Raw genomic sequence first — 13,698 nt, forward strand, 5'->3', positions numbered from 1 at the left:
ATAGTCAGGTAATACTTCAGAATGTATGCCTGCACAAAAAATAAATAAGATATTTATTTAATCAGTTTAACCTCTCTTCAAAAATGTCTTCCCAGGAATGAGTTTCTATTTTACAGGAACATGTTTAATGTGAAAAAGCAAAACACAGGAGTAATAAGTACATCAATCTTACTTGACACTAAGCTTCTGACTGAAATGAGGACTCTTATATGACTGAAACAAAAAACCAAAAAAAAAACTTAAGCCAAGGAACTATCAAATGGCTCTTTTTCCTCAGGACTCCCCTGTTCTGTTTCTGGGGCCAAGTGTTCTCTGTGGTATTTAGCAGTAATTGCAGCATAGGTGCAACCATACACAGCAGCTGCCAACATCATTAGACACACAATTCCACAGACAACTCCAGTGATTACTACAGTGGCAATTGCATGACGCAAACTAACTGGCCTTGGCTTTGGTTTAGGTTCACAGTCTGAATGGCTACTCTCTCCATTTTCATTGTGATGAGCCATCTTCTGAGAACTTCTATACTCAGAGTTATGGTGATCAGTATTAGCCAGATGAACATGAGCAGCTGTAGGAGGACATGCTCCATACATCTCATAAGGAATTTTGAGGAGGTCCTTTCCTTTCCGGTTTTCTGGTGTTGAGCATAGAACGCCATCACTTATTCCTCCTGAAAAGAACATATTAAAGTCTTGAGCTCATTGTCCTTTTGAATTTTCTTTATGTAAAAACTCAAAAAAGCCCAGTGGAATTTATGAACTGCTTCATTTTTCTACTTTGAAAAGAATTTACAACCATATATTATTTTATGAATGTTTTCAGTTAGTTAAAAACTAGGATTATAACACTTTTATATGCTCAAATAAGCAATTGCTTGTAACCAGTAATTCATTAGGAGTAAACTTACCTGTACTTTATCAATGTTTATAGTAAAACCAAAGCCCCCCACCCAATGTAAAAATAGTCAGGAATAAAGCCGTACGTGAAAACAAAGAGATATTGTTGCCAGTTACATTGTTACCAGAACTTTTTAATAAACATATATGGAAACAATATCTCTTTTGTAAACTTTTTCCTATTAGCAGTCACAGGAATATTCCATGCGGTAGTGATCGTTCTGACATTTTATGCTACCATTGGCTATGTTATAAATTGTGAAAATAAAATATTCTATATGACTTTATTTTCTTCTGTATACTTTCTAAAAGTATAACAACATTCACGTTACATGCAAAAAGCAATATCCTCCATACAAAAGTTAGAGAAATAAAGCAGTTGAATTTTCTAATTTCAAACTTGTCCATATGGCATATCTTGTGTATTTTATTACAGACTCAGATTTTAAGGCCAGCAGGGACCATTATGATCGTCTAGTTTGACCTGCATGTTGCAGGCCACAGGACCTCCTAGACCAAGTCTGTTAATAAACGCATAACCTCTGGCTGAGTTATTGAAGTCATGATTTCAGAGAATCCACTGTTTACACTAGCTTAAGCTTGCAAGTGACCCATGCCCCATGCAATCTATAGGGTTGGTGCCTGATGTTTGCTAAATGGGTGAACTAAATGCATGGGGATATGAATGAAGGAGCCTTTTCACACTACTGAAGCACAGCCCTCCCTGTGCCATTCTGATCATTACTGTTGGGTTTTGAGAAGCTTGTAGGTGATCTTCTGATGGTTTCCCTACCTTTTGCCTTCACCAGCATTGATCTGGCTCCATGGCTCAATCAGGGAACTCTCACTGCTCTCTCCTTCAGGGGCAACTCTTCCTCTGAGCATTCCTTATTCTCAGGACTATTTGTACCTGTTGAACACCCTGTCAGTGTCCTGGGTTCTAAACTCTCATTTATAACTTTCTGGGGCCAGCCCAACCCACCTCACTACATCAAACTAGGATACACTTAACTGGAACACAAGAGATGAGCCCAGTTTCATTTTAGGGACCAACTACCATGTTGCAAAAACATAACTCATTCTGGTTTGTTACAAGTCACAAAAGTGTAATACTAGAGAAATACTACAGTATAGAATATCTAGACTTCTTCCAACACTGGTTTTTAAAATGGCTTTATTTGTTGCACTTCGTTGTCATTTGTGCAAATCTGCCCATATGTAGACTAGAGGGTTTTGTCAACATAACAGCCATTTTGTCGACAAAACCTATGGAGTATCCAACTTCTCAAGGGCTTCCTGTTGACAGCAATTCAACAGAACACAGCACTTTTGTCAACAGCTGTACCCTGCTCGCCACAAGGAGGAAGGCCTCCATCAACAGAGATCTGTTGACAAAAAGCTGGTCTGGATGTTCTGGGTGCCCTTCTGTTAACTGAAAGGGCTTCCTGGACACCAGGCAGCCCTGTCTGCTGTGCCTCTGGTTGGCCATTTTGCCGATAGAGTGGCTGGACAGTCTGGCTGCTCTCTGCTGACCGAGCATATCTCTCTTATGATTCAGTTTGGTGGTCTGGCCGACAAAAACTTCTGATGATAAAGTTCCCTCTAGTCTAGACATCTCACTTTTGTTTCACACAAAGCCTACAAGAACATAAATCACTGAATTGCCAAACAGTGGCTGTATTTCTGAGGTAAGCTAAAGAAGCTGTGTACCTGGCACTGTAATTTAGATAGTGTGATATGCTTATCTTGGATAACTACTCTTTTTTCTGCATACAGAATTCAGAACCCCTGCTAAGATTTGTTCCAGGGAATATGCTGAGTAAAATATAACAAAAGCCCCGGGGGCTGAAATAAATGACTTAATATTTTAACAGTCCGGAAAGTAGTAGTATTTTAACCATGGGAAAGAGAGCCTTTGGGAGACTAATTTTTATTAGTTAAATTACAGATGCACTCTATCAACTCAACCCATTGAATATTTTGACAAGTTCCACATATTGCTACTGGCTTAAAAGACTAGTTTAGTTTTCTGTAACTAATACCATCTTCCACCTCTTATCTAGCAGTAATAGGCATTTACTGATTGTCAGTGGAATTAAACGTATGTGCTTTAATATAGATCCAATGGACCAGATCCTTATCTGCCCCAGTGCTGCTTCTAACATAGATGGATGCTTCTAGCACAGACCATCCATGCAATTTCCTGCTCTTGGAAGGACTGGGAATTGTGCCTCCATTTAGAACAGCCTCAAGGTGGCCTTTGAGGTGCGTGCAGCTGCAGAGGCTTAATTTGTCCTGGGGATTCCCCTTTATGCTAAACGTCTCTTTCAGACGGATCATAAATGCTGTTTTCCCCCTGCGTTGGGTATGCTGAGAAACTCACCCAATGATTTGATGGTCCTAAAGAAATGAGGTCACAGCACAAAAAGAGAGATACTGTGGAAAGAAATAAGTCTCTGCTCGTGGTGGTAATTCCTGAATTAAAAATACACTTTTGAGGTACATGTATGTTCGTGTAGTTTAGTGATTACCTGTGGCATGCTCTGTTTATCAATGGATGGTAGTGAGAATTTGGAGACTTAACTATTTGTTACTAATTCGCTAATTAGACATAGATTGTTAATTATATACATTTCAATTTAAAAAGAAAGTGTGCATAGAACTTTAAACATTTCTAGTAACCAAAGTGCAGCATTTTAAAGTTATTCTTGCACATACTCACTTAAAAATAATCTGTTAAAGGAAAAAAAAACTGAGTGGAGATTAGTTCTACATTAGTTCTTGTTTGTTGAATGAATAAAGCAACTCTGTGTAGGCACAGCCTTCTGCACATAAATCAAATCTCATCTTTAAGATTCCTGCACATATGAGTTAAGGCAATCAATGGATCCTGAATAACAGTTGTGTTACAGAGTACAAACAGAAGACCCAGAGCATTGTCATATGGGCTGCTGCATTTTACAGTGCCGATATATAGACCTCTACATAGTAAACCAAGGAAATAGTTATATCACATTCAAGCATCAATGCTTATTTTAGAGAAAATAGGATTATCTTGTTCTTTTGATTTCTCAAAGTCTGTCTAGCTCCCACAGCAATTAGTGCCGCGTCATCCTTTAATGTTTAATACCTTTCACTGCCTATCCTGAATATGAAACAGACAAACTTAAAAAATTTTAAACATTTTGGAATTGTGATTTTTTCTTTTATCTAATCATCTTGGAGTTTAGCGTTGCTCAGAACAAAGCGTTGTAATGCCATTCAAAAGCAGAAGGAGAACTTCTAACTTGCACAAAAGAAAAGTACTGCTTTTACATGGAATAACTCATAGATTTATACATGGAGGAACTTAAAAGCAGGTGGAAATATGGCCAAACGACTTTGTGCTTCTTCTAAATTACATATAAACTTCATATTTTCTTTTACCATGATATTGTGTATTTCTGTGTTTTAAGTTTTAACCCAGTGTCAGGGCAGTCCCAAACTGAAGTCCCTGTTTCAATGATTAATAATTTACTAGAGGCCCAGTTGCAGCTCCACTTGCAAGCAGAAGTTGAGCTGGAAGAAAGTGCTAGACAGAAACTTGTTGTAGAGCACATCCAAAGTGCATGGGCTGGGCCCAGGGCTGGCCTGGGGTGTGTGTGTTCCATTGGGGGGCTAGGCCAGACCCCACACTGGCCAGGAGAGGGGTGGGTCTGGCATGGGGGGGGGCTGTGTTGGCGGGTCTGGGCCAGGCCCTGCTCTGGCCGGAGGAGGGGCTGGGGCTGGAGCTGGGGCTGGGGCTGGCACAGTGTAGGTGGTGAGACATGGTAGAACCTTGCCCAGACAGACTGACACAGCACAAATTATATATATGATACAAAGAAAAACAGATTCACTGTGAGACACTGAGACCTGGTGGGCACCCACCTGTGGGGTTCAATCCCTTTTTCCAATGTGGGAATTCAGACGTGGTTCCCGCATACCAGGTGACTGCCCTAACCACTGGGCTAAAAGCAGTAAGGCACCACAACTGTTACATTTGCCTCCTCTAAGTCTTTTTTTTTTAAATGAGCATTTAAAAAAATGGAAATGAAGTGTTTTTAATCAAACTACATGTTATGTTTGATTCATCAATATTATTCTTTAATTTTTGGATTCAGTTCAACCAAGCAGAATTTTTGATGTTCTTGAACTTCCAGATGTCTGAAAAATCAGTTATTTGCTGACCTCTAGTCCAGAGCAGAGGTTGAATTAAGTATATTCTTAAGTGCTTTCTGATATCAGGGCCATAGTCATTAGAACAGGTCAAATATATATAAAGTCAATTTTTTACTATTTTATCTAATAAAGAAAATTACTTACCTCTGTATAAAAAGCTTTCCAACCACAGTTTAAGGCCAATGACATGACAAGTGCATTGCCAGGGATTATTTCTGAAAAGAACAACTTTCAGGTTTGGAAGGGATTCCAGCAGAACTCGGTCCAGTCTCTGAAGCTTATTATACTTAACAGACAATAAAGATATATTTCCTGTATTATTTCCTAGAGTTTCAGGCAAATTTGATATACTGTTGGATGACAAATCCAGTTCTTTTAATTGAGGGAGCGAACTGAAAGTCTTGTTGTCTAAGTAACGAAGCAAGTTTTTGGTCAGGTTTAGAACCTGTAAGTGTTGTAGTCCCTGGAAAGCACCAGATGACAAATTTGAAAGAGAATTATTTGACAAGTCCAAAATTTTGAGAAAAGGTGTTTCATTGAATGCATTTTGATTGATTCTCCAAATCTGGTTATTCTGCAGTTGTAATATTAGAGTTTCAGAAAGTAAGTGGGAGGGAATTTCAACAAGTCCTTGATTCCTGCAGTCCACTGTCTTTGAAGATTGATCACATAGGCACTTTTCAGGGCATCCACATACCATATGTATTAGCACAATGATACTCAAAACCAAAAGCAAGTCACCTGTACAAGGAGTAAAAGAAGTGATAATTTGATGAAACTCATTTATAATTTTTGTTTTGATAGTATGTACATTGGTAGCATAGCCAAAGATGTACATGTTGAAATAGACAATAAAGCACACTGTTTCACAGTTCAGTATATCAGTATAGTATAAATGAACTCCAGATAAAAATTTATTAACCTCATTTAATGTAGACTAAAATAACTTTTCTCTACTTTTAAACAGAGTTACTTTCCGTTGCTTTATCTTACAGGTAAATAACTTTTAAAAAGCTTAGACATCAACCCCCTTGCCATAAAGATAAGGTGAATTTCTAGCTGCTGCATACCAATAGGAATGAAACCCTCCCATAGGATTCCCCAGGATATTGTAATATTTATATTTCTCTGGTGATGGTGATTCTGAGGCACTGGATGTTAAAGTTGCAAGCACAGTTCTCTTTAGTCACTTTTTAGTTACATGCTGCACCTTATGGAATTAAACTTTCCTTTTTTTAGAGAAAACATATCCTTCTAAGGGTTCCCTAAAGAAAATTTTACAGACCTCTCCAGTAAGTGAGATGTTTTTAAGGTCCGTTCTTTAAAATATCAACCCCTGTTTATGCTTCTTAATTGAAATCCCCTTATCTAAATGCCAGCTGTACTTCCCAAAGATTTGAACATCTATCCACTAAGCAAACATTTGCCAAGTAGAGTTGTTAAAATGATAAATGAGGTCACAGGAGTGTTCACTGATATTTAATATTTAAAATTATTACCTACTCCCATGGCTTCTGACAGGGGTCAAGTTGGCTTTGACTGAAATAATAATATTTTGTGCCTGTCATATGTGGTAAATGGTATTCTTTTAAAATCATCATGCTGCCTAAAGCTATGCTGATATGCATACAATGGAATAATAAAGATAAGTTAGAGAGTTTTGGATGTTGATCCCGTATGAATTATTTTGGCTCTGGAGAAACAGAGCAGTAGATTGATAAATCCTCTTTGATATTGTGTTGCATCAAATCATTAATATTCTCTATTTCAAAGTAGAAGAGCTCCTCACCCATTGTTACTTAAAAGCTTTGGAAAATAAAAGATACAGTGCATATTGACTTCTAGAGCTCAAATATCAATTAGTAAGAAGGAAAGCTATCTTAAAAGAACAACAGAAGGAGATTTCAGTAATGAACGCATTAAATTTGTAAATGAATGGTTTGGATTTCTGTGACAACAGTTCGCCTTGCAAACCACTTATTATTTAACAATTGAAAGGAAATGTAGTTGAAAATTTTGCTATAATGCCTGAATTTTGTGTTCATTCAAGCAAAATAAGAAACACATTCTCTAGCATTGTGGTATTTTACAACAGTTAGCTTCAGAAACATGAAAAACAACTTAAACAGTAACTTCCACTGTAAAGTAAAAAAATAAACACTGGTTGGCAAAGTCAATATTTCTCTACAAAACAAAATTCCTTCACTATAGGTTTAATAATTAAATTGCAGCTTACCTTTCATGGTTGTTCACACGTTGTCCTGCTTGTATAAGGTTTAATCCAAGTTTAGTAAGAAGACAGTAACTTATGCTGGATTGCAACTGGAAGTGTGCTTCTGGACTATGTTGTAATCTTTATGCCTTTATGCCTTCATTTAAAAAAGTTAACAAAGGAGCTCAATTAATTGTTCTAGAGAGTAACTCCTTCAGCTTTGGTTGTTAATGCATTCATTTATTTCCTCTGTCATATTTTTGTTGTTGTTTTCTTTTGTTTCGTACTGTCCATCTATTACTCTCAGAGATTGTCTTACTCAGGTCATGCATAGAGTGTCTGACAACTGGACAGCTGTCGCGTACATATCATGACCCGGTAGCCTACCCTCGTCTATTATTTAATGTGCTTCAAATCCAAGGCACAAAAATAAAGCTGCCTTTTAAAAATCCAGTGTTCTTTCTGAATTCTATAGGATTATTAGCCATGTTATGTCAATTCTTCAAGATCAGATGACTCTGATCATGGATTCTGGTTTTCCTGAGTTATGATTGGAGGCAATGGAGTGTGTAATATTACTAGGAACAGGCCTGTGTGTTGATGGCATGGTTTTGACAGTGCACTTGTTTGCTCTTATTCTTCTTACATACAAAGGGATTAGCTGTGCTGACAGGATTTTGTTGCATGGGAACACAAAGCTGGTGCCTTCTTCAGTGATTATAGCAAACATACTTGTATAGATACTAAAAATATCAGACTGCTTTTTTTCTCAATTGTTTTCATAGTTTAAATGACATTTGGTTGAAAATTTATATTTCACTTGATAATATGTTGGCGTATCTCACTTGTTAACTTCCTTAGAAATAAAATAGCACTTTCACTCTGTAGCAATTGTAATAGCAAAAGCATAATGGCCCTTGACTGCTATATAATTAAAACTACAATAATATAGTCAGAAGAGTGTGAAATCTGGTATAATGAGATCCTTTAAGGTACTTACTTTTATGCATTTGGTTAATTTTGTTATGAAGATAGCCTTGAAAATGCCCCATCAAAAATGTCAGACGTCTTCAAATGCCAACCCTCTCAGGTACATTGTTATAGCCAAATTCTGCCTTTGGGTACACACAAACAGCTAGCAATGAACTGAACTGTGACTTTATTTGTGAAACTATGTGATGATGCAGAATGAGCTTCCACTTCATGTTTTGCTAAGTGATTTCATTAGCTTGAGTCTTCAGGAGATTGACAGCCAAATTCTGCCTTATATTATTTATAATATAATTTATATACTATTTTATTCTTCCCCAGTTATAGTCTATAAATATAAATAGGGTTGTCATGTGAAGGAAGCACAGCACTCCATTTCATTCCCTACTTCTCCCAGAAAGCCTCTAAAACTAAGTTTATACTCTATTTAGAGTTGCAGGGACAAACACTTGATCAGTAGCATGGGTCTTGCAATACGCCGTGAAAGGGGTAAGATTTGGACTCAGTCATGATTGTTTCACAGGCTGCATCTGCAACCCAGACTGTTCACCAAGAAAGCTTTGACCAAGGCCTGTTTTATGTGCACACTAGACTCTTTCATTTGAAATACCCTGATAAATGCTGTCCAGACACAGAGAGCACACAGTGGACATAGATATGGACACAGCTCCCAGCCCAAATTAGGGCTTTGTGGCAGAGGCAGCAGGATGTTGGATTGAATGGGGGCCTACTGTAGATTGCAGAACACTTGTGCAGTATATTCTTGTCAGTCTTTCATCTGCAGGAAGTGGAACACTGTAGACTGTTTGCTTGTTTTTGTAGCCTTATGGACATCCCAAGATAGGCATTATGCTGATCTTATCTGTTGTTGACAAATGCAGAAATTCATGAGATCAGCTCCTCTTCCATTAGAAGGGACACTTCTGGGCTACATGTGTGCTGAAATTGCAGGTTTAGCTTAGTAGGTCATTCAGGAGCAGAGACTAGTCCAACAGTTCATACATTGCTGAATCTACAGTTGATTCCAGTGGGAGTTGCATATGCATGCACAAAGATAGAATTTGACCCAGAGTTTGAAGAAGAGGCTTGATAATGCAGATTCATTTTCAAAGAGGAGTTTTTGCAGTTTCCCACACCTCGCCACAAATCATGGAAACTTTCAACTGTGATAACTAAATAGAAACTTATTTGGGGGAGGTGAGGAAAAATTAGAAAAATGAGAAATGCATAATATTTTGTTACTATCTGGAAATGCTTTGCTGAACTGTGTCTGAAACTAGTCAAAAGAACTGAAGGAAAGCTGAACAGTGACTGAAAATGTAGAGCTATTGACCCTCTGTAAAGTAATCATGCCTTTTCATCCAGAAAACGGTACAGTTACCACTTCAGATGACAGACAGTACAGTTTCTTATTCTCTTGATGAATGACACATCATGTTGGTTTGAGATGAAAGACTTATAGTGGAAGAAGAATCCCATGAACGAGAGTCACATGTCACCACAGTAACATTTAAATGCTCTGACTTTCCAACTGTGTTGAATTTAAAGGCCAGGAGTAGATTACTTTACATTCATACCAAGCTATATAAAAGGTTAAAACAAAACCTTCCAAACCTTAGTGCTCCTTATCCCTCCCCTACCAATGCATACAGGAATAGAAGTAAATATTAGGTTTAATAGTGACTCATTTTATTTAGGATTGATGTAGGTATAAGTGGATTTACCACAAGCCACTGTGATAATTTCAGCAGTCCTGCCAGCAACAAGTGTTCCATGAATCTGATAATTATGTTTTCCTTTTGGAAGCTACAGCAGTTGGGAAGCCTGTGGCCTTAAGAGTTGCCTCACTCCAGTTCACGGAGGACAGTCCTCTGTCCTTGACATAGCCCATTGCTTACATCAATGATGACTGATATTAGGCCCCCTTTAGCAACTCCTGACCTTGTTAAGGGCATACTAACTGTTTGTATTGTTCTTCCGTGCTATGTGTCTATATTCTTTCACACTTTAATTCTCCATAGGTTTTAATAAAGTTTTCTGTGGGCCGATGAATTCAATGGTATGTGTGTGTCAAGAAAAAAGGCTTGTGATTCAGATAATTAATGAGAGAGAGAAGGAGAGAGAGGGAATAAATATAAATGAGTGTGCGCTATCCAGGAATATTTACTGAGCTCTTGCAGCACTTTGTGTAAACTAACAGGAGCTGTAAAGAATGTCTCTCAACTGGCTTACACTCTTTCTGGGTAATCCGTTGCAGCTAGAATTGTGTTATTTTTAGCACTCAACAAATTGAAAAGATGTTCACAGGGCAAGGTCATTGAAAGTTAAGCATGGTGTGAGGTTCATTTCCAACAATAACACAGAGCTTGTTCTATGTTCTCTGTATTGTGATATAAGAAGCTATTGCTTTTTTCATTGAATCTTCATGATCATTTTAACTGTGGAAACCTGTGATTAAATCTGTTAATTCAACTTTTGTGTATGTTGGGGTGGTTTCATCCTTTTATATAAAGCACTGAAGGTATGTGTTTGTAAACAGAATTTTTCCCACCCAGGAATACATATCCTATTCCTGTTTGTTAGTAATAATGCCTTGGATATGGGAAAAAAGTCCGTTAAAAATTCAGGTGTTTGACAAATGTAGAGATTTGCCCAAAACAGAGTAACCATGAAATCTGCTTTACTTCTGGGCACCAGAACATTGACATCTTCTTTTGTTTTTTTGCTGTCACATAGCAACCATTGCTGTGACCCCTTAAGGCATGGGTGTCCAACCTTTTGGCTTGCCTGGGCTGCATTGAGTGAAGAGGAATTGTCTTGGGCCGCATATAAAATATATAATATAGTTAATGTATATAAATCACCTAATAATGTTAAAAGTTTACGATCTTGTGGGGCCGCATTACTAGCTGTCCAGGACTGCATGTGGGCCACAGGCTGCGGGTTGGACACGCCTGACTTAAGCTAACTTGTGTCTTGCTGTACCAGATTATAACATGTTCCGTGTGATATTTCCCATCACAGATGTAAAGATAGATGAGTAAACTAATACACTCTATCCCTGCTGCCTGCTAGTGGTAGCACCTCATCAATAATTCTGCTAATGATTAGAAGAGTGGGGGGCAACCTATGGCCTGTGGGCCATCTGCGGCTTACCAGGGTAAGCTGCTAGTGGGCCACCAGGGAGGTTGTTTACCTTGTATCCAAAAGTATGGCTTTTCGCATCTTCCATTGGCTGATAACAGTGAATCATGGTCAATGAGAACTGCAGGTGATCCCCACCGGCAGCTGCAAGGTAAATAACTGTCTGGTGGCCTGCAGTGGTGTATCCTGATGAGTTGCATGTAGCCCATGGGCCACAGGTTGCCCACCACTGGATTAGATGATAGTTTGTCACAGTTCTAACAAAAAACTGTTGATTACTTTATATTCAGAAGGAGCATTATGCATGCAAAGAGTTCTATTTACAGTGTAATGCGGTGAATTTAAGAAGCATCTAGCAGTGGGAAAGTACTGTGAAGATAAGCAACATTTCAAATATTTTAAAGCTACAGCACTCTGTTTCTAATACATTTTATGTCAAGCGCAGAAAGGCATATGTAATTTGCTTGTAAATAAAATAATACAGAACTTTTTGTTCATTTAATTCCTGTACTTTTCTTCTGTTTTGTTTTTTTGTTTTGTTTTGTTTTTAATGTGGAATTGGCTAAAATAGCAACAGTTGCTTAACCTAGAAATTCTGCAAATCTTGTATTTCTGTCCTGCTACTGTATGATGTTAGATTAGTTAAATGAATAATCTTGTCATGGAAATATCTGATGAAAATCAAAGCAATGCAGTCTCTTCTTCATATGGGACTCCTGGATAAATCCCGTTAATAGTATTTGAGCAGCCCACCCATCACCTTTTACAAAATAAGCAATATATTGCTTCAGAAAACATAGTGTTGTATCATGTGAGACTATCCCAGTCTTTCCTGGCTATGTGCCACATTCTGATACAAGAGGGTCAGAGGGTACAAGAAGCACTTTTAGTTTCTGGGTCTAATGGGATTCCGTGTGCTCAAGGAATGTGAAAACTTCGTAACACTTGGTCCCTGGAATGGAACTACATTCCACAAAGGGTAAAAATTAAGGAGTAGAACCTTCACACACAACCCATTCCCACCTACCTGCCAGCAGAAATGGATAAGCACAGTTGAAATCTCTGTGACGTACTGTTGTGGCCCATGAACCTTTCAATGCCAACAGAAGGAAGTTCCATGGGGTGCATAAAGCTTTGCAGGGAATCCCAGTGCCAGTTGTATGTATAATAATTTCCTGAAGGGTGCCCTGTGAGATCTCCTGAAAGGTGGTAACATAGTGATTGTCATAAACATTACAAAATATATGTAAGGATATTTAAGGAATTATGTACCTACCCAGGACATTATATGTGTGAGTTAAAACACTTCACGAGAAGGTGGCAAATATGTTCCTTTTGGAAATGCAGGAGATGATTATCTGTCTGGTTATATGAAAATGGAATATTGTATATTTGACAATGGATACTCTTCTGCATATTAAGCCCCCAACTCATCAAAATTAATAAAAGATCACAAAATCTCCAAAAAGGAACCCAAAGTAGGAGGCTGTCCTGTTTATGAAGGAAGATCAAAGGACTGTTTTGATATATCTGTCAAAACAAAAAGCAGTCAAGTAGCACTTTAAAGACTAGCGAAATAGTTTATTAGGTGAGCTTTCGTGGGACAGACCCGCTTCTTCAGACCATAGCCAGACCAGAACAGACTCAATATTTAAGGCACAGAGAACCAAAAACAGTGAGCAAGGAGGACAAATCTTGCTTACTGTTTTTAGTTCTCTGTGCCTTAAATATTGAGTCTGTTCTGGTCTGGCTATGGTCTGAAGAAGCGGGTCTGTCCCACGAAAGCTCACCTAATAAACTATTTCGCTAGTCTTTAAAGTGCCACTTGACTGCTTTTTGTTTTGATAGTGTATAGACTAGCATGGCTTCCTCTCTGTTGATATATCTGGAACACCTTGGTGCCTTTCATATTTGAAGTAAACTGGCAGTGGGCTTGCTTCATGACTGGAGGATGACAACCAAACCTAGCTGTGAGATGCTGGAAGGATTTTGGCTTAACTTTTGCTCTTGTGACAATAATGCGTCATTTGATAAGTTTAGGCTCTTGAGAATGTGTTAGGATGTTTTTTCATATGTAACTGCTCATTTCCAGTATTTCTGCGTGCTATCATTTGAATCACTGTTCTTAACTAAACTTGTACTGCTTTTTCTGTGAAGGCATCAAACGGTCATGTGTTAAGCAAAGCCATGTTTTAAGTGAAAATGGTAAGCTCTGAGGTACTGTTTGTTTAGGAACAAGGAACCTGCAATTCT

At 38.1% G+C, this 13,698-nt stretch overlaps 2 protein-coding genes across 2 annotated transcripts in view; one reads left to right on the forward strand and one right to left on the reverse strand.

Annotated features, from left to right (window-relative positions):
• CACNA2D3 (calcium voltage-gated channel auxiliary subunit alpha2delta 3) overlaps nt 1–13,698 on the forward strand; it is a 710,484-nt gene that overhangs the window by 593,446 nt on the left and 103,340 nt on the right. The window lies entirely within an intron of this gene.
• Nucleotides 240–7,342, reverse strand: LRTM1 (leucine rich repeat transmembrane protein 1). Its single transcript, XM_075005878.1, has 3 exons — nt 7,336–7,342; nt 5,244–5,840; nt 240–673 (listed from the first exon to the last, which is right to left on the reverse strand). The coding sequence occupies exons 1-3, from the start codon at nt 7,340–7,342 to the stop codon at nt 240–242; spliced, it is 1,038 nt and encodes a 345-aa protein (XP_074861979.1).

This window comes from Carettochelys insculpta, chromosome 11, assembly GCF_033958435.1.
Source record: "Carettochelys insculpta isolate YL-2023 chromosome 11, ASM3395843v1, whole genome shotgun sequence".
Lineage (NCBI taxonomy): Eukaryota > Metazoa > Chordata > Testudines > Carettochelyidae > Carettochelys > Carettochelys insculpta.

Coding starts and splice junctions, on each gene's coding strand:
- LRTM1 (XM_075005878.1), bottom strand. Junction 674..5,243: donor GGAAAGCTTTTTATACAGAG/GTAAGTAATTTT, acceptor TGTTCTTTTCAG/GAGGAATAAGTGATGGCGTT.